Below are 21,663 nucleotides of genomic sequence, written 5' to 3'. Positions count from 1 at the left end.
TTAGGATTTGAAATAGCTTAGGTGTAATTTCATCACCTCCACTAGCTTTGTTCATGGTGATGCTTTCTAAGGCTCTCTTGACTTTACATTCGAGGATGTCTGGCTGATGCTGAGTGATCACACCATTATGGCTATCCAGGTCATTAAGATCTTTTTTGTATAGTTCTATGTATTTTTGCCACCTCTTCTTAATCTATTCTGCTTCTGTTAGGTCCATACTGTTTCTGTCCTTTATTGTGCCATCTTTGCATGAAATGTTCCCTTTGTATCTCTAATTTTCTTCAAGAGGCCTTTAGTCTTTCCCATTCTACTGCTTTCCTCTATTTCTTTGTACTGTTCACTTAGGAAGGCTTTCTTATCTGTCCTTGCTATCCCTTGGAACTCTTCATTCATATGGGTATAGCTTTCCTTTTCTCCTTTGCCTTTCACTTCTCTTCTTTTCTCAGCTATACGTACAGCTACTCAGACAGCCATCTTTCCTTTTTGCATTTATTTTTCTTGGGAATGGTTTTGATCACTGTCTCCTGCACAATTTTGGTAACATTTAAAGAATTAAAAACATTATCTTTGAAGGTCCTATACTTCAGATGCTGCTACTCTAGCTTCCTGATGAAGGAACTAAGAGTATCAGGTGGGTGTTGAATGCCAGAACAGCATTTTATGGGATGTTTGAGCAAAAAGGAATCCTAGATGCCAGATGGTGAAACTGAGGTTCAAAAAATTGAAAAGGCTTGCAAGTGGTCACACTGGTGACCAGTGGCACAACCTAGATCAGGTTGGTCATCTCACACTCTGTCCCCTCTGCCACACTGGGTTTTCTAGTGGATAATTTTAGTCCAGCAAAAGTAAAATCTGAGTATCAAAAATATATTTCCCAATGATTCCCATATAAATTGGATTGTGGAAATAGATTCAAAATAAAATATAGATCTATTGTTATCCAGTATTCATTAAAATTCTCATATACCCATCAAGATTCCCCAACAGAATTAATTAGAGAAAATGAAGTCTTTAACCATCTATATTGCTTTTTTATCCACTATGTTTGGCATAGTGAATTTGCTTTTTCATACGTTCTCTGTGTCCATCTGTCCTGCATGTCATGCCCCTCCATCCAAAAGACTTGCTAAGACTATTCTGAGATTCACAGAGATAAAATCTTACTCACTGAGTGTCATAAGGACTCACCCTGCTCCGTGGATAGCCAGACCGATAAAGAAGATGATGAAAACATGGTGCGTGTACCAGAACAATTCATAGGACACCTGCCGGATGAACTCGGTGGAAGAGGTCAAGATCAAGATCAAAGCCAGAGAGATCAATAGGCCAGTAATGCCTGCGATTGTAGTTAGCAACTCAGTGATTGTGTTCTAAAAGAAACAAACACCATCACATTAATGTTTCAGTTCCATTTTTCCATTTTAGGATCAACATTTGAGAATCCAAACAGGGAGCAATTCAAAATGTACTAGTCAGAAGCACATTAACCTTGGAAAGGGTCCCCATACACTTCTAACAAGGGACTTATCCTTTCGTCTGTCACCTGAGGGTGGAATTCACTATGCTCACATTTTGTCCAATGTCATTCTGTTAACTACTTTCTTCCCCATCTGTATAAATCAGCCATCATGCCAAAGTTGATGATGTTGAATTGAAATTAGGACAATATATGAAAATGCATCTTAAGATACAATACTGCCAAAAAACCCTGAGTTTCAAGTTTTTAATTTTTAAAATAAAAATGAGACTCACCATGCTTAATTGCATCTTAACATTAATAAACACTTTTCTGGAGAGGTCCCTCAGGGGCATCCCTAATAAAGCAGCTGCACACTCTGTTCCCCTGGCAGTTATTCCTTGCTCTCGATTTTTAATTGGAAGGACCATGACTTGCATTTCTTTCATGCCACCTCAGGAGGCTTGGAATACGGCTTTGTAAATCCTAGGTGATCAATAAAGATACAGCTATTCTTATCAGATAGACACAAGGCCAGAATTCTGACCTGTTAGTGTAGAGGGTGGTTAAATAGCTTTTCAGAATATGAATCATAAAACATTTTGCCTTATTGGGAGTTTCCCATATTCTGGTCAAGTCATTAGTATTCACACACTGTGTTACTATCTTTGAGACAACCATGAGCTCCATAAATGCACACTGTACTTTTTGTCAGTAAAATATTGATTTGGGCCGCTTTGAGATCTTGAGGTAACTTAAACAGGGACTTCTCTGTTGTTTATTTTTTTCTTTGTAGAGCAAACAGTGGAAATAAAATTGAAAGGGTTATGTCTAAAACATTTAAAGGACTTTTTTTTCCCAGTGTACTCAGGCATTTTAGAAATCCATTGATATCACATGGTGTGCTAATTTCAAATCACTCTTCTTTGCTTATTAAAGCAAATCCCCACTTCCCTCTTCTTGTGACATATTTATAGACTGGTTTGAGTTGCAAGGGATCATCTAAAACAACTCCTCTGTGTCTTGTTAGAAATGCTCTATAATGTACATGTTGTGTTATGGGTACCTATCTTTCTCTAAATATCCCAGATTAGAAGGTTTCTTGACCTTAATTAGTACTTACATTGTATATCGCCTTTAAAATTTTGAAATAGCCATATGGGGAGTAGCTTAATCATTTTTAATTTATTTCAAATTACTTTAAAAGCGTTTGTAATAAATACAATTTATTGTAGTCTCTTCAAAAGAAATTTATTCTTGGGTATATATAACAGCAGAGTTCCTAGAGCCTTAATGGGGGACAGAGTTAACCCCAGTAGGTGCCCAGATAAATCCTGCAGCTCCAATAAGTACACCAAAGGCATTCCATTCCCACAGGCTTAGGGCCTCTGTAGCTTCTAATTATTGTCAGCTAAGAAAATGTAGCTCTACTAGATCAATGGCCTGATTTTCAAAATCACTGTAGGATAATTAGAAGACATGACATGGAAGAATTTCCCCAGAAAGAGACTTTGAATATTGCTTCTTCAAGTAAGGCTAAATGGGCAAAAGGGTCACTTAAAGAGATGGCCCAGACAGTATTGGAGGAATTTCCATTTTGGAGAGTATTGTGTTAGGCTCTTCTTGGGCAATACAGATTTTTGATCTTGGTCAACATGCAGGATACATTTTGCAATACGGTAGGTAGTACATGGCAAACGTTGAGATCAACGAGGAAAACAGAGGTAGGGGGTGAATTAAAGGAGAGAAATGTCTTTTCAGGCAGATTTCTGCGGCAACACATTGGGTTTTCTTACATATGCACACAACTAATTAGCATTAATGATGTCACTGGCCACGCAGGTCTCATTATGGAATTAGCTGCTGTGTCCAGCGTCAGATTTGGCAAACTAGCTAGTCATTTGTGTGCCAAAAATGACACAGGAAAGGCAATCCAGAAAACAATTTGCAAACTGAAAATAAAGACATCCAATTCATCATCCCTGAATTTAGATGGCAGTTCACGTTCTTTATGATTCTATTGTTGGTAAAAAATATCTAATCATGAGCTACTTTAAAAACTTAAAGGTTAAAGTTTTAATAGGTTATTTCATTTCTTGTTTAGGTGTATTTATTTATTTCTTTTTGCTATAAACTAATTAAGTGGCATCAATTTTTCTTGCTCATAACCTCTTAGCAACGATGGAGGCAGAAGAAAAGAACTTCTTTTAAAAGGTGAAATTGATGTTAGCGTGTGGCAGAAACCAGCTCCCTAGCTTTTAAAAAACTATTATCAGAAGCTTTTGAAATAAAGGATTCCTTATAAAGATATCATTAAAGGAAGGATTTAGGGGGTGAGAAACGATGTGACATGCAAGAAGAGCTCACTGTGTGGAAGGTCCGGATGGGGTTGAGGTAGGTCTCGTTTGGGGTGTCGCCGAGTTTGGAAAGTGCAGCCACAAGTCCCTCTGCCTCTGGCGACTGGCTCCAGTGGTAGTGCTCCAGATTAAACAAATGCGCCACGATGTGGATGGCTGCGGGTGGGGGACGACACGGAACAGGCACCGTGTGAATTTCTTCCTTTGTGGTTACTCCCCTGGCGGCTCAGACGGCAAAGCATCTGGCTGCAATGCGGGAGACCTGGATTCAATCCCTGGGTTGGGAAGGTCCCCTGGAGAAGGAGATGGCAACCCACTCTAGTACCCTTGCCTGGAAAATCCCATGGACAGAGGAGCCTGCTGGGCTACAGTCCATGGGGTTGCAAAGAGTCGGACACGACTGAGCGACTTCATTCGCTCATGGGTAGGGGACAACACAGAACAGGCACCATGTAAGTTTCTCCCTTTGTGGTTACTCAAAAGCTCAATGTCTCTCTGGTCAAGTTTCTCTGTTCTGGTTTTTGTAACCTCCAAGGAAGAGTGATTTGTGCATCTTTCCTAGTGTCTTGAATGAAATGAACTGAATACTTTCAAAGATACTGTATGATTCAGCACATTCATTTTTTTTTTAATTTGGCTGTGCAACCCATCACCATATTCATTTTAACTATATTAAGACATAAAGTAAATTCCAATTCACCATAATTTAATTATAAATGTATAATCATTCTGGACATAGAATAGAATAGATATTTTGATACACAAGCTAATTATATATATATTCTTATATATATATATTCTTATATATATTATATATATATTCTACCCTATACATATATATAAGAAGATACACATACACACACATCTCTTCTTTCCCAAGAAATCAGAAAGTATTTTTCTAGAATACTGTATATCAAACACACATATATATATGCATGTGACATATGATATAGATACCAGAAGAGACAGTGTTTTTTTTCTCTTTCAGACATTATATTTTTATTCTTACTTTATACATATTAGTGAATATATATATACATATACATATATGTACACATACACACATATACTTACATATGTTATTCCCAGTGGACCAAAATAAGTATTTATGAAACTAAACCTCTCAGTATATTCTTAAGAAGAAAATTTAGTTTTCTAATTCTGGGAGTTGGTGATGTCTAAATTCCAAGTGAAGAGAACAAGCTCAGATCACAGCATCATCTGGCCTAAGCAGTCTATACCCAGTGCTACTTTCTTGTCTTCTGAAATCTATGGGGATGCCAGCAGCCACAGCATTCAGACAAGAACATCCTGAGGCTCTTCCTGCCAATGGGAGCCCTGCTGGGTGGCCAGATGATGCTCGCCGTTGAGATCAGATTCAAGTGTGAAATGAGAGCTCATTACCCAGAGGATAGGTAATTTCCCAGCTGACATCTTTCCCCACCCCCACCCCCCCCCGCCCCCCCACCGCATCCACAGTGAAAAGCTGCAGAGGTGTCTACTATTCTAAGTCTCTATAGTGTGGGTGAGTTCTGGGGTCAGCCATGGTTGTACACTGTGAGTTGAGGTCTGGTTGTTGTTTAGTAGCTCAGTCGAGTCTGACTCTTTCTGACCCCATGGACTGTAGCCCACTCGGCTCCCCTTTCTATGGAATTTCCCAGGCAAGAATACTGGAGTGGGTGTGTGGAGTGAGGGAAAAGGAAACAGCAGGAGTTTCTGTGAATGTCGGTGGCATTTGGTTCTAGTAGCAGATAAATTTAGAAATATATCTAAATATATCACCTCCTAACTGTCCTCTTCTCTCTGTCACCTGAGTTCCATTTAACAGAGCCATTCCCTTTTTTGCCCTGCAAAGCAATCCTCCTGTTTTAAGACCCAATTCAAAAGTTGTTTTCTCAAGCATTCTTCAGTTCCGCAGGCATGGATGATGCCTTGATGACATTTTCCAGATATTATGGTTCTGATTATTTTACCTGCGTTTCTTGATGGATTTTGACCCCTCAAGACTGGATCATCTTGAAATCTCAACACCTGGCGCATGCTTAGCTCCAGCCTGAATTTAGTAAGACTTCCCTGGTAGCTCAGTGGTAAAGAATATGCCTGCCAATAGGGGAGATGCAGGAGACTCGGGTTCAGTCCCTGGGTTAGGAAGATCCCCTGGAGGAGGGAATGGCAACCCACTCCAGTATTCTTGCCTGCAGAATCCCATGGACAGAGGAGCCTGGCAGGCTACAGTCCATGGAGTAACAAAGTCAGACATGAATGAAGCGACTGAGCGTGCATGTCCTTAGTAATTATGTGCAGAGTGACATTACAGAACAAGAGAAAGTCCAGAGCGACAATCTATGTGCAGCATTGTTAGGGTAGCATTTTCTCTGCTAATATGTATTTTTGCACATTTTTCTACAGCCTTTAAGTTGGAAATCAATTCAAATATACTTTTGGTTGAAGCTTTTACTTAAGAATGAAAAGCACGAGACAGTGTTTCTGAGTCTATGATGTTGACTATCTCTTTATGGATTTAGTGAGGTGAGCACCCAAGAGGTGGTCTCTTTCCTCATATGTTCTATTTGTCAATATATGTGGCCATATCTCTGAAAGGGCTGTCTTGTTTGGTCCCAGCATCCATGGAGCTAGAAAAGCTTATCCAGAAGCAGTCTCTTGCAATATGCTACATATAAAAAGGAAACTGTTTTCTTAGTTCAACATAAACATTGTCTAGTATTTTCTAATAGCTGTTTTCTGACAATTGACTTAAAGTTTTGAAAAACAAGTAATGTTTTTCTTAGCTAACATACATTGAATACTTATTATTATATTTATATATATAATATATATAATATTATTATAAATATATCATTAATATATATTATTATATACTCCAAATGCTGTTACAAATTCTTTAGGTATATGATTTCATGTAATCCTCAAATATTAGTCTTATTCCCATTTTACAGATCAGTGTTTAATAAATTAAGAGGTCGTGTCCGACTCTTTGGACCCCATGGATTATGGCCCGCCAGGCTCCTCTGTCCATGGGATTGTTTGCCTATGCCAGAGCCCAATCTTTTGACCTTTAAGTTATATTGCTTCTTTTCTCTAATCAATAATCACTATACTTTACTGAAGATGAATTTCTCCTAAGGGCTTAGCTAGACTCTTTGAATAGCTCGCTTGGTGTCTTTAATCTAGAGTCAAAGAGCTCCTAAGACTGATGACTGATCATTATCTTTGGAGTCCTCTTTGTAGGTGGGTATAAATCCTCTGTCTGCATTTTATCCCTTCACCCACACACCTCTGCTCATACCTCCTTCAATTCTCCCTCTGTCGACTAAAGCAGAGCAGAGAGAGAGGAGTTATTCCCATTTTACAGAAATAGACACTGACCTTCAAGTCCCAAATTAAGTGATGTATTTACCATTACATAACCTACACGTGATGGTCAGAAAAGGAACACAGGATAAAGTCTAGGTCTTTTATAGTCTACATTCTATAGCTTCTTTCTCCCATGTAATGAGCTGTTGGTCACAATCTACTTTCTATTAGATTGATTTCTATATGAGCATTTGGCATTGATGAACTAAATTTATTTTTTTTCTAAATTTAAGTACATTTATTTCATAAGCAAAGATATTGAGCTCTTTATCTATTCTTATTGCCAGGTTTCTCACAACAAATTTGAAGAAACTAACGAAGTAGAGTATGAAAACCCAAGATGCTTTTCACAAGGTGGCTCTTCAGGAAATATATTGAAAGCTATTCCTTCCATTTTTTTCTATGTACTTTAAAATTCATATCTTAAATGTTTCATTTCCGCAGCTACCTCCATGTTCTTTCTTTTCAGGTGGTACAGGGGTAAAGAATCCACCTGCCAATGCAGGAAATGCAAGAGACACGGGCTTGAACCCTTGAGAAGGAAATGGCAAGCCACTCCAGTGTTCTTGCTGGAATATACCATGGACAGAGTAGCCTGGGGGCTAGAGTACACGTAGTCACAACGTGTCAGATACGACTGAGCCCAGCACAGGAGCAGTGCTGCCCGTGTGCATGCTCAGTTCCCCAGTCATGACTGACTCTTTGTGACCCCAAGGGCTGTAGCCCGCCAGGCTCTTCTGTCCATGGAATTTTCCAGGCCAGAATTCTGGAGCCGGTTGCAATTTCTCCAGGGGATCTTCCTGACCCAAGGATTGAACCTGCATCTCCTGCATCACCCACATTGGCAAGATCCTTTACCACTGAGCCACCTGAGAATCCATTTTCTCTTAGGTTGTACCCTGATTTTATTGCAATCTTGGCTTGGAACCAAAGGTTTTCCGGCTACCAAATCCAGGGTTGCTGGAACTTGATACCTATCAGGGGAAAGATGGATTTTGTTCTTTTAAAGACATTATGTTTTCTATTCTTCCACTTATACGTTTTAGTTATTTTAATATGAATAGCTGTGCTATCTATGTTTATAGTGACAGTTGCTTCAAGTATATGATAAAATAGTGACACGATTTTATTTTTTCTTTCTTAGTCATCAAAATCATGTTACTAGATTTGGTATGAGCATGTGGGAGAAAGAAAACTGGAGGATATGTCTCAGTTACTTAACTTCTTTTAGTCCCTGTTTTCTCATCTGTAAAAGGGGTGGGTTGAACTAAACCGTGGTATCTAGGCTCCCTTCCAGCTGTCTGGCTCTTATGTCTCCATTTGAAGTTAATTGGGAACATTTGTCATCTGAAAGGGAGCTGCAGTCCAATATGAGAGCAAACATGAAATTTAACATTTTAAAACATTTTCAAAATCAACACTGTCTTAAAGAAGCTTCTTCAGTCTTATGGCAAATCCAGTGTCACCGGCTATGCGGGTTCTCCCCTCATGGTGTCTCAGGGGACCTTCTACCGATCGCTTGGAAGATCCCAAGGTACACATTTCCAGAACCCACCCGAGTTCCATGTTAAAAGATGCTATGGCTCAGTCTTTCCACTATTTTTTCTTACCAAAATATTTTTTACAGTTAAAAGAGAGCTGCAATCTTGGACACACTACAAATGCACATTTAATTGGTGTGTGAACTTTGGAGTTCAAATAAGGAGCTTTTATTGAAGAGTGAATAAAAAAAATTCATAAAGGCTACAATTAGAGCCAGTTGCCCTGAGAAAGTTCCTTTTCCTCCCTTCTTTCCTTCTTTTTCTTTTTCAGGAGATCAAAGGGAGCATAATTGAGGGAGAATCTTGGAAGTGTGGTCAGTTCTATGCTATCTTTCTGCCTGCCTGTCAGTGATAACAGTCATTTTGGAGTTAGTCACCTCCTAATTAAGCAGCCTTTAGAAAGAAGGACCCAGGGACAAATTCTGGCTGTGTTTCTTGCAGCCAGAATTTGGCCCCAAACTTTCAAATTTGTGGTCTTGTTTCTGCAAGAATACACATATTCTCTGGCATACTGTGCATGCCAATCATTTGAAAATCACATTAAATTGTGTGAGGCAGGACTGGGGAGATGCCTCCTTGGAACTCTACATGCCTCAAGCAGAACTAGATCAGTAGCCATCCCTTTGGGATCAGGTCTGAAAACGTTTGGGCCTCTGGGATTGTTCTCTGTGGTGGGGCCTCCAAATCATTTTTTCTCAGCATCCCGATTCTGAGGTCACTTCTCTTAACCTGTCTCTATTGTGTTTCTTGAGGTTTACAAACTAATCAGGAGGTGCCTGTGGGTCATTATCCACCCCTGGAACCTAGCAGATGCCAACTACAGGGGCAGACGGAGCTGCCGGGGTCACCATTCACAGCCCCCTGGAAGGAAGCTCGGGCTTAAAGCACGACTATTCAATTGGAAGGGTCTTCAAGGTCTCCTGTGGGCCAGAGCCCAGAAAGATCTGCATTAACAAGAACAGAGAGGCTGCAAAACTATGATTTTTATACCAGGGAAAATGGGGCTCTGAAAATGATTTATTAATGGTTGAAGAAGGCTCCAGCAGCTCTTATCGTAGGCAAGCAAGCAGGGAGGCAGGAAGCCAAAAGAAGAGCTCCTGTCACTGCATTTTCGGTGATGCCCTTGATTATAGATACCATTGTTTGCCTCTTCCCTCCTCCTCCCCAGCCTACTTTCACCAGGCTCTAATTACCTCCTTTAATGATTTGACCAATTAAAGCCTGCAGTTCAACTTATAGGGGAACGGATGAGAAATTAGAGGCTGGCACGCAAACTTCGACGTGGATGCACTTCTTCCAAGGTTACACACCTCTATTAAGCTGGTCGGCTATTTGAAAAGCAGCGTAATGGGTGATGCTAATAAAGCAAGCATGGGGACATTTTCAGCAGCTCCCGAGTGAATCTACCAGAAGGACAAAATGTGAAAAGCAAAGGTATATCTATGAAACCAGGGCTTAGCATTTTTCTCCCCCTAAAAGCACAGTTGCCAGCCGCGTTTCTTCGTCAATGTGAAATGTAATAATTGCTTTGTCAGGGTTTGGGAGAAGCAGAGCGCTCTCTCTCCACCCTCCTGCCTCTGCCTGGAGTGGAAACAAGAGCAGGGCTGCTGGTTGCCATGGCGGTGGGAGACGAGGAGCCTCTGCTTTTAAAAGCAGTCAGACCCTGCTGGCACAGCCCCGGGAGACGTTTGGGAGCCTGGCAAACAGTGGGGATTCAAGGAGAAGAGGGCCAGGGAGAAGACTTGATTCTCTCCAGGGATTTGTGAGGGAAAGCGGGAGAACGGGCATCCTGCTTTGTCTTGTCAGAGCAGAATGTGAATTGATTATCTTGGATGACTGGCATCATTTTGAATCTCTTCGCTGCCCACACTGTATCTTTCGTCCACCCCCAAAACGGTCCCTGTTCCCTGGCAACTCCTGAACGCTTCAGAGCACCTTGTCCCAAGAAATCCCTTGATCTCTTTTTTCCTGCTGGCCAACTTTCCTACTCATCCTAAGGTTAGACCAGATTTGTTGAGGACCTATTATGTGCCGGGACTGGGAGAGGGAAGAGGCATAAGGCACAGTCTCACGTTTTAAGGTGATCGGAGTCTGAGAAATTGTACTGTGCGGTAGGAGGGGTGGCTGGGGCCCAGAGATAAAGAAGCCCAACAGCCCAGGTCTGGCAGCTCAGGGGGAAGCTGGCTAAGCACGGAGCCCTGGATATGGTGACCATTTATCCAGTGAAGAAGGAGAGGGCAAGCATTTCAGACAGAGGGAATAGCAAGGGCAAATGCACAGCCTGCTCGGGGACCAGCAGTAGCGAGGAAAAAGCAAGGGGGCGTGGTGAGAGATGAGCTGGGGCACAGTGGGCGGGCCGTGGTGATGGGAGCCTGCCCACCAAGCTGATTCTGTCTGCAATAGCAGCAGCAAATGGCTTGAAGTCTGTAGGTTTCCAAGAGGTCCACTCCTGGCACCTGGTCTGCGCATCTCATAAGAATGGATACAGTGCATTATTGATTGTTTTTTTTTTTTTTTTTAATTCCACAGAGTAGGACATAAGGAACTTATCTGAGATCACACAACCCATCAGTAGCAGGCGTATAAAATAACTTGGTCATCTGATTCTAGTCAACTGCTGTCCCTGTGAATTATGCTCCACCCTGAAACCATTACTGACTGTACCAGTTTCAGGAGGTTATATATAGTTACTATCATGGTATCTTGGGCACAGGAGGCAGATATTCAACACGCATCACTGATATATATATATGCAGAATCATATATCAATAAGATATATATATATCTTATTGATATATGATTCTGCATGAAGAAATATATATACCCAAAGGTTTAAGGAGAAAAAAATCATTGCATAACACATATTTTCATTTATTCTTTGATTCCTTTTCTGACATGTTTTGATGCTCTGGGGTTTTTTTGTTCCTTCTCTCTATAATATCTTTATAACTTTCTCTTAGAGTCCAATTCTGCCTTAAAGCTATTGCAGAGTGAGCATTCTTCCTGCCATTGTAGTGTGTTTTATCTCCTCCTTTAAAACAGAATTAAAGGTTCTCAGGTTTTAAAGGAAGCCTAGAGTTTCCTTGAATTCCTTTTCTGAAGCACTTTCCAAGATGCAATCTGGACTCCACTAGAACAGCTCCCCCCACAGGGAACTCAGCCCTCTCAGGGGGCCCTTATTCTAATTTCAGGTAATTTTCAAGGTCTGGCAAAGGCTTCCATTTCTGAGCTTAAATCTGCTTCCCTGAGTCTTCATTCCTTCCTGCATTTACTCATTCATCAAAGAATATTGGCATCTACACATACTCTGCACCATTGCAGGCCTTGGAACACAAAGATGACTTAGCCCTGCTCTTTGTCCTCCAAACTTTCTCTGGTTTTCTCTGGGACATGCTGTAGTTTTACCCTTAATTCTTAACAAACACTGAAGGATTTTTCCAAACACTTCCTGGGTTGGCTTAATCTGGCTTTGAAGACAGCCAGTAGGGAGCTCTCCCCACTTGTCTCAGCACACACCCAAAGTTGTGCTAATTGGCACCGGGGCACCGTCTGTCATGTCTTGTTGCTTAATTAAATCTATATTTGTTTTGAATGTTCTTTTTACTCTGCTATTTTTTTTATGCATGAGAGGATAAAAACAAGAGAAAAACATTTTATAGTTAAATTAGTTTGAGGAAAACCGTCCTGAATCATAACTCTTTATTGTTTAGATAGCCTTTTATTTCAATGTCTTTGTTGTCCAACAAAACCACAAGCCAGTTGGTTGTTGCCCCTCTTCGTTTCTGTCTCACCAGAGTTTAACCTTGACCTTGGATGCTAATTTCTAGTGCTTTTATCTTGAACTCTCTTGTTTTCTAATTCAAGAAATGGTGATAACAATTTATATGCCTATAAAGCTTCAGATCTTTTCAAGATCCTTTTATATCCACTAGCTCAATACTATTCAAAACCTCGTTCACATGATCTTGCTTTTCTTCTTTTTATTGCCCATGATACCACTTGATAGTCATTTTCCCATGACTGAATGGGATTTTGAGTATAGGTCAATTTTATTTCTGATGTGAATTATATTGAACAACAAAGTGCTTATTTTTCAAGTGGGTCTTTACCATGGTATTATCAACAAGCTTAATTATTCAGAAATGAAAATGAAGTTTCATAAACTTTTCCTTGACAAATTGAAGGCTTGGTAAAGAAGAGAAGGCATGAGTGTAAATTAGAAATTTAAAAATCCATTTGTATAAGGTTTGTATGGTCAGATGGAAGACAAAGATTTCTTTCTCCTAAGGGTGAGTCTTTGGCAGGGAGGAAATAAACAAAACTATTAAGTGAACGTGTGGTATTATAAAATTAATCAGACAATTAATAATAAGCACTTACTTGCATTAATGACTATCCCATAGGCAACCAGTTTGTGGAATTTGAGATTTTTGTCTAATTGCCTCCTCCATGGTCCTCTGAAGCACTAGAGTAACAAAAATTAGAAAGTCTTATTCAGGGAAAATCATAGCAATAGCAGTGTCATGAGAGTTAAGAGAGCAAGACTCAAGCTCTCCCTCTAAATTACTAAAGGTGGGCCTACCTGGACAAAAAATTAGTGGCCATTAATTAGTCAAACAGGCAAAATCAAATGGTTATTACTAGCTTTGCTGAAATTCCAACTCAATAAAAGTGATTGAGTTAGTAGCTCCCTGGCTAAAAGTCAAAACTCTAGAATAAACCTGCTAATAATCATGCATCAGCTAATTTAGAAAATGAAGATGATAACCATCATCCTCAGTGATGTGGTTTAAGTAGTCTATAAATTATTCCTTATTACACAAAGAAAGGCTCTATATTCATCTACATCTAAATATTCATAAAATTATGAAGATGATTATATGATAAATTATTAAGTCTAGAAGGGTTGTTGAAGGTCTCATTTTTCTGTACAGTGCATTATTCTGTTTGGCAGGAAACACAGGTAAGTACTCAACGCAGTGAAATCTACATAATTAGGAAATGCCCCATTGTGTCTGCTAGGGGTTAAAATTTACATACTAAAATCTATGTACACTAATTGTGTTTTCCTGGGCTGAAAACTCAGAGAGACGTTTCTCTAGTGGCATTTGACTCATCTACGTATCTGTTTCCTTTTAATCAGAAATGGTAATAGTTCAAGCTGTTATAACGCTTCCATCTTCATGAGTCAGGTCAATCTTATTAGCCTTTCTTTTCTGATGAAGCAGATGCATCAGGGGAAGGTTGAGCAATGAGTCCAATGTCATGTAAGGTGTCAATGGCAAAAGGAAAACACAAATCAAATGTACCAATTTCCGATTTTCAGTTTTAGCTGTGTGTCCTCTCTACAAAGAAGCACATGTCAATCTAAACAGGATTATTGGGAATTTTGTAGTGAAGTACATCTTTGTTTTCAATAGCACTTATATTAATAGATCATAACAACGGAAATTATTTCTAAATAACTTAGTACTTACAGTACTTGTCCCTCTCAAAAATGAAATAAGGTTTCGGCTGACGGGTAATAGAATTAGCATGCAGTTAAAATTCAGGCAGACTGCAGATGCGCGAGCCCAAGCGAGTGTTGACTGTCAGTATGTAAAGACATAAGAAAGAGATACAGTGAAACAGGGAAACTGGGGGGAATAGAATGCATTTTGTTTTCTGAAATGATAATTAATGCATAGTACCCAAATCTACTTACACCCAGCATAACTCGCGTATAAAGGAAAGACTCTTCCTCTTCATACCAATAGAATGTGTCGATAAACAGATATAAATTCACTCCCAGCCATGAAAGCTAGAGCAGAATGGAAAAAAGAGCCAATCAATACTGTCTTCAACCTTTCCTTCTTCTCAAAATCACTTGGGGTTCTTGGGGTCTTTTTTTTTTAAGCGAAATGAAAAGCTTTTCAATATCAATCAGAATCATTTCATATACTTAATTCTTATAGGTTAGTTTCATAACAGTTATCATCATCATGATAAGAAATTGTTAACTTTATTAAAAAAGATTTGAAATACATAGGGGTATACTTTAAGGAATTTAATGAAAAGTACAGAACCCTCCTAATTAACATTGCTATAATGTGTTAAGTCAATGATGTCAAGGAGGAAATCCTTAAAAATCAACTCAGAAAATACTTTAGAAAAATTCCAATGTCATAGCCTAATTCAAACACTTCCTTCAACTTACAGAAACATTCATACCCGATGCAAATGAAAACCACTTGACTTTAAAAATAATGATTTGCATGATTCTGCAAGAGTAAATTAAGATTTACCAAGGTGTATCTCCTGGATGTTTTCTAACAAGTTTTAGTCTTTTAAGCAGAGCAATACTTCACATTACTTAGTGTTCCTATACAAGTTATCCGAAGGATCAAGGTATGCAATGTATATGTTTAGAGCTGAATAACAAAAATGATACTTACTACTAATATGATGGAGAGACTCTCATTCAAAATCCAGCATCCCATCATGACAGCTTTGCTCTTTTGCAGTTGGCAAATTATTTCTTTCATTCACCTCAGCCTGGATGTTGTTGTATCCCTAGCAAGGGCTTTTTTGCTGTGTTATTTTGTCTTTTTGTCTTAGGAAGCACCTACTGGGAGCAGCTCTTGAGGAATTTCTAATTAAGGACTTCTTGCCAAAGGCACATCTCCAAGTTGACATGCCTCATGACCTGGGTGAAAACAAGGCAAGTCTCTGTCTAATGATTCCTTTCTTCAAAGATTTCACAAGAAAAGAAAGCTCGTTTTATTAAATTAGTCTCATGTACTTTATACCCCATTCATTTTCTACATGATTGCAGTCAGGATGATAATAAGTCCTTATGTAAATTTGAAAAATAACCTAACTGCTGAAGGCTGGATACAGCAAAACATTTTAATAGAATTTTTGCCGCTTTGTTTATTTTTGTTTCCTCACTTCCTTTCTTCCTCTTCGAAAAAAGCTTTTTATAGAAAACATAGAATGATGGGTAAATAAATATAAGTAAATCTTTCAGAAGATGATGAAGAAAACCAGAGAAGAATCATTAAAAAAAAAAAAACACAGATGGAAGAACTTTCATAAATTTAAAATGTGGATGGGACTTCCCTGGTAGTCCAGTGGTTAAGTCTCCATGCTCTCAATTCAGGGGACCCAGGTTTGATTCCCGGTTCAGGGAACTAGATCCTGCATGCCACATCTAAGGCCTGATGCAGCCAAATGAGTAAATATTCAAAAAATATGTAACTATAAGGAATGAAGGAGACAGTTTTGTGGGATTGCAAAATGAATTGTATTTTTTTCCCCCTAATCCCACCTGGTGTACCCAGGAGGTCAGTGAGAATATTCTTTCATGCTTTAGTGATCCAAAGAGTGGCTCTGTCTGGGTCTGGTCCAGTCTCTGATTTTGTGTAAGTTGCAGTTATTACATGGGGTTTCCCAGGAGGTGCAGTGGTAAAGAATCTGCTTGCCAATGCAAGAGATGCAAGAGATGTGGGTTTGATCCCTGGGTTGGGAAGATCCCCTGGAGTAGGAAATGGCAATTCATTCCAGTATTCTCGCCTGGAAAATTCCATGGACAGAGGAGCCTGGAGGGCTACAGTGCTTGGGGTTGCAAAGAATCGAACACAACTCAGTGATTGAGCACACACACACACAGTTATTAAATACAGTGACTATGACTGCTCTGGTGGGCAAAGTTGGCCCAATTTCAGCAATATGTTTTTTTGCTCAAATATTTCACTTAAAGTTTTTACATAATTAAGATGGAAATAGGAGGCTTGAATAATTGCTTAAGCTTTCTGCATCCTCATATGGTGAATCTATTTAGTTATTCTAAAAATACTAAAATTTTAATATTAATTAAAATTAAAAGAAAATATTAAAATTAAAAAGAAAATTAAAATTGGCAATAATGATAATTATGAATATTCATTTACCTAAATAATAGGAAACAGTGACAGATTTTATTTTCTTTGTCTCCAAAATCACTGTGAATGGTGACTACAACCATGAAACTAAGACACTTGCTCCTTGGAAGAAAAACTATGATGAACTTAGCATATTAAAAAGCAGAGACGTCACTGACAACAAAGGTTCATATACTCAAAGCTATAGTTTTTCCAGTAGTCATGTAGGGATGTGAAAGCTGGACCATAAAGAAGGCTGAGCATTGAAGAATTGATGCTTTTAACTGTGGTGGTGGAAAAGACTCTTAAGAGTCCCTTGGACAGCAAGGAGATCAAAATAGTCAATCCTAAAAGAAATCAACCCTGAATATTCATTAGAAGGACTGATGCTGAAGCTGAAGCTCCAATACTTTGGCCACTTGGTGCTAAGAACCGATTCATTGGAAAAGACCGTGATGCTGGGAAAGATTGAGGGCAGGAAGAGAAGGGGGTGACAAAGAATGAGATGGTTGGATGGCATCACCAACTCAATGGACATAAGTTTGCATTAAACTCCAGGAGATAATGAAGGACAAGGAGACCTGGTGTGTTGTAGTCCATGGGGTTGCAAGGAGTTGGACGTGGCTTAGCAACTGATCAGCAACAAATAATAAGAGTAATTGTAAATCTTAAATAAAAAATCCAGGTGCCAGGTTAAAAACTTTTCCAATATTGTCCTATTAACTCATTGACTCTAAGATGTAGGTATTCTAAGCCAAGTTACAATACAGAAACAAGCCTAATGAAGTAACTTGCGGTGTGAACAGCTGGAACCTCCGAATTTAGCATCATTATTTTTTAATATTACCCTAAACATCTCCTTTTCTTTCATTCATAAATATACAATTTTATGTGATATTTTCAGGGCAAATTTAGGCATTCAAATGTAAGCTGATAAAATATAGATACCTAAGAAAGATAGTGAAGTACTGGGAAGCCTGGCATGCTACAGTGCATGGAGTCACAAAGAGTCTGACAGAACTTAGCAACTGAGCAACAGAAAAAGTACAAAAGTAAAAACATCCCCTTAGAATAAATTTCACTGAATTATGCCTTAATATAATTTTTTTGCTTAAATATCTTAAAAAAAAAAAATCCCACAAGTCTGTGTATTAGACTTGCAGCAGGTCCCGACAGGCCAAGAAGGGGCTGCCCAAGGGAGGATGGGTCACCAGGAGGAAGACTGCCTGATAGAAAGATTGTTATAAACGGGTGAGCCAGACATTTAGCACATAACAGAAAACTTACAGAAAAGGGGGAGGGAAGTCCTAGGTGCTGGAGAGCTTGGTTCCTCGGGCAATATTGGGAAAGGAGAAGAGGGCACAGGGGAGAAACTTCTAGAAGCATTTGGAGCTAGACTCGCCTAGAAGCCCAAGGTCGGGAAGCAGAGATGCCTCCCGCATCCCTGCAGGCGGACAGGCCCTGCGAGAAGTCAAGGAAGGTGGGTTTTCAAAGCCTGTGGACAGTGGTTTTCAAAGGAATCTCAGTGGCTCCAATGTCCTGCGGTTGGGGGTGAAGGCTGCACCCCCAATGCCCCAGAAATGCCAGTGAGAGGCGCACAGTTACACCCAGAACTGGAGCGCCAGTGAGAGGGAGGCCTGTGAGGCGCTGTAAACGTTCAGTTTCTGATCCGGAGTCTCAGCTCCGGAAACCATGTGGCCGAAACCAACCCCATGAGCACAGGGAAGCCAAGCAACATGGAAACATCGGAGTTTGGAGCGGAGAAAGCTGTGCTGAGGGCCCCTCAAGGCGATGGGGTGTCTCATGTCTTGAAAACCCCCGATTCCCCCAAAGCTCTCAGCAAAGCCCTTTTCTCGGAAAGGGGCGGGTGGGGCGGGATGAACTGTTGCAAACGTCTTGGTGTCAGAGCCTTTGTTCTTGCTGTGAATCTCCACCAAACAAGGGTTAGTCTCTGTTCTGACAAGGAAGGGCCAGTTTCCGGTGTGGCTGAGGAGGCGGATCTCAGCTGGCAGCTCCCTCAGGGCCCGATCTCCAGACCCTATCCAGTGTCATCGCTGAGGGAGCCAGGACCCAGCCGACCCTCAGGCTCCTCAGGCCTCCCAAGCAGCGAGGTTGAGGGGGCAGGTCCTACAGACCACCTCTCATGCAGACTCAGCTGCCGTGAGGACACAGAGGTGTGAATGGGGAGAGATTCATGCTGCCTCAGGCCTAGGCCCAGCCAGTGTGCAGCTTGACCAGGCTCTGGAGTCCTGCAGGAAACAGCACAAGCCTCTTTCCTGAGACCCCCAGCTTACCTGCTGGCCTGAAGCCAGGTGAGCTGGAGGGCCCCAGGGACAAAGCTGAGATCTGCCTCTTAGCTCACTCTCCTCTTGACCATCACTTGTTTCAGTTTAGTTCACTCAGTCTTGTCTGACTCTTTGCAACCCCATGGACTGCAGCACACCAGGCCTCCCTGTCGATCAGCAAATCCTGGAGTTTACTCAGACTCACATTCATTGAGTTGGTGATGCCATCCAGCCATCTCATCCTGTGTCACCACTTCTCCGCCCGCCTTCAATCTTTCCCAGCATCAGGGTCTCTTCCAACGAGTCAGTTCTTTGCATTCGGTGGCTGCAGTACTGGAGTTTCAGCTTCAGCATCAGTCCTTCCACTGAACACCCAGGACTGATCTCCTTTAGGATGGACTGGTTGGATCTTCTTGCAGTCCAAGGGACTCTCAAGAGTCTTCTCCAACATCACAGTTCAAAAGCATCCATTCTTTGGTGCTCAGCTTTCTTTATAGTCCAACTCTCACATCCATAACATGACTACTTGAAAAACCATAGCCTTGACTAGATGGACTTTTGTTGGTAAAGTAATGTCTCTGGTTTTTAATATGCTGTCTAGGTTGGTCATAACTTTTCTTTCAAGGAGCAAGTGTCTTTTAATATCATGGCTGCAATCACTATCTGCAGTGACTTTGGAGCCCCCCAAAATAAAGTCCGTCACTGTTTCCACTGTTTCCTCATCTATTTGCCATGTAGTGATGGGACCAGATGCTATGATCTTAGTTTTCTGAATGTTGAGTTTTAAGCCAACTTTTTCACTCTCCTCTTTCACTTTCATCAAGAGGCTCTTTAGTTCCTCTTCCCTTTCTGCCATAAGGATGGTGTCACCTGCATATCTGAGGTTATTGATATTTCTCCTGGCAATCTTGATTCCAGCTTGTGCTCCATTCAGTCCAGCATTTCTGATGATGTACTCTTCATATAATTTAAATAAGCAGGTTGACAATATATGTACAGCTTTGATGTACTCCTTTCCTGATTTGCAATCAGTCTGTTGTTCCATGTCCAGTTCTAACTGTTGCGTCTTGACCTGCATACAGATTTCTCAGGAGGCAGGTCAGGTGGTCTGGTATTCCCATCTCTTGAAGAGTTTTCCACAGTTTGTTGTGATTCACACAGTCAGAGGCTTTGGCATAGTCAATAAAGCAGAAGTCAATGTTTTTCTGGAACTCTCTCACTTTTTTGATGATCCAATGGATATTGGTAATTTGATCTCTGGTTCCACTGCCTTTTCTAAATCCAGCTTGAACATCTGGAAGTTCACGGTTCATGTACTGTTGAAGCCTGGCTTGGAGAATTTTGAGCATTACTTTGCTAACATGTGAGATGAGTGCAATTGTGCAGTAGTTTGAACATTTTTGGTGTTGCCTTTCATTGGGATTGGAATGAAAACTGACCTTTTCTGGTCCTGTGGCCACTGCTGAGTTTTCCAAATTTGCTGACATATTGAGTGCAACACTTTCACAACATTTTTTAGGATTTGAAATAGCTCAACTGGAATTCCATCGCATCCACTAGCTTTGTTCGTAGTGATGCTTCCTAAGGTCTGCTTGACTTCACATTCCAGGATGTCTGTTTCTAGGTGAGTGATCAAACCATCGTGATTATCTTGGTTGACCCTTGACTAAATGTCCCCACTAATGATTGCTCATTGACTATTGCTCACTTGGGGGCAGGGCCCACTGCTGTGCTGACCAGTGGCTGAGTCGGACCTCCAAGGGTGACGCTAACCACCAGGCCTTAGAGATCTCCCCATAACCATTGCCTACTAATGGGTTGTATGGTAACGGTGCCCAGCAACTGCCAGGGGCTAACGGCTGCTCCTGCCTAGACCTCCATCCTAGGTGAGACCAAGGCAAGGATGGATGCAAGCTCCCCTGATCCCGGGGTGGGTTGGATGAAGAAATACCTGTACCTTCCTTTAAATGATTTAACTGATCAGCCTCAGAGACAGAGAAAGTTTAGGCATTTCTAAGAAGTGAAAGCATTGGGTGGTCTATTCACACAGGTAAAGAAAGAATGCACAGGTTCTCTCACCAGGAAATGACAAATGGAGATGCTTTGACTGTTCCAAGTCGGGTCAGAAAGGAGGTCCGGGAAGCAGTGAACACATGGAGGCCGGGAAAAACCAGCAACCAACCGATCCCGAGGCAGGGCAGACCCCTTGCCCCAAAAACCAGGGTCTGAAGCTTCCTCTTTCACTGCTAGTCCCTCTAATCAAGGTGCATACACCTTCACAGTTATAAACACACTCACAATTACATGAGATGATGACTCTTTGGGAGACATTTTAGATTTGCCAGCAAAAATGATCAAACTTGCTTCTCTTTAGAAAAAGATATCATTTCTAAGGAACTTTTCCCTCTAGAAATATATAAAAGTACAGGTATTTTGGCAGCATTAACCCGAGGTAAGAGTGCAGTTAGTGAAATATCCTCAGTAGCTTTTTTAACAGTGAGACATATAAAGATGTAAAGTCTTCATATTCATTTCTTTAAGCCAATAATCTTCCATGATGAAATGATTTGTTATTTCTGAAGTGTTCAGGATTTACATATCTTAGAGGCATTATTCAGGTGGGTTATAAAAATTAATTCAGAGCGACTACCTCCAGAATTTTATACTATCTTCTCTATTTTAGATTCAGTGAGTGTGAGACAGAGTTGGAGCTTTCTGGCTTTCTGTATTCTTCACACGGTGTTACAA

General features: G+C 40.6%; 1 protein-coding gene across 1 annotated transcript in view; it reads right to left on the bottom strand.

The window, feature by feature from the left end:
• Positions 1-15,211, bottom strand: part of NOX3 (NADPH oxidase 3) — a 65,454-nt gene extending 50,243 nt beyond the window's left edge. The window contains exons 1-6 of the mRNA XM_065927752.1: positions 15,164-15,211; positions 14,434-14,529; positions 14,207-14,317; positions 13,110-13,194; positions 3,824-3,969; positions 1,189-1,370 (exon numbers count right to left, since the gene is read on the bottom strand). Of these exons, the coding sequence (XP_065783824.1) occupies positions 1,189-1,370; positions 3,824-3,969; positions 13,110-13,194; positions 14,207-14,317; positions 14,434-14,529; positions 15,164-15,211 (668 nt within the window). The remainder of the gene's footprint in view (positions 1-1,188; positions 1,371-3,823; positions 3,970-13,109; positions 13,195-14,206; positions 14,318-14,433; positions 14,530-15,163) is intronic.
• Between the last annotated feature and the right edge of the window lie 6,452 nt (positions 15,212-21,663).

This window comes from Muntiacus reevesi, chromosome 3 (genome assembly GCF_963930625.1).
Source record: "Muntiacus reevesi chromosome 3, mMunRee1.1, whole genome shotgun sequence".
NCBI classification, from domain to species: Eukaryota; Metazoa; Chordata; class Mammalia; order Artiodactyla; family Cervidae; genus Muntiacus; species Muntiacus reevesi.
The sequence above is the reverse complement of the archived record's forward strand: the minus strand, read 5'-3'. Positions and strand labels throughout refer to the sequence as shown.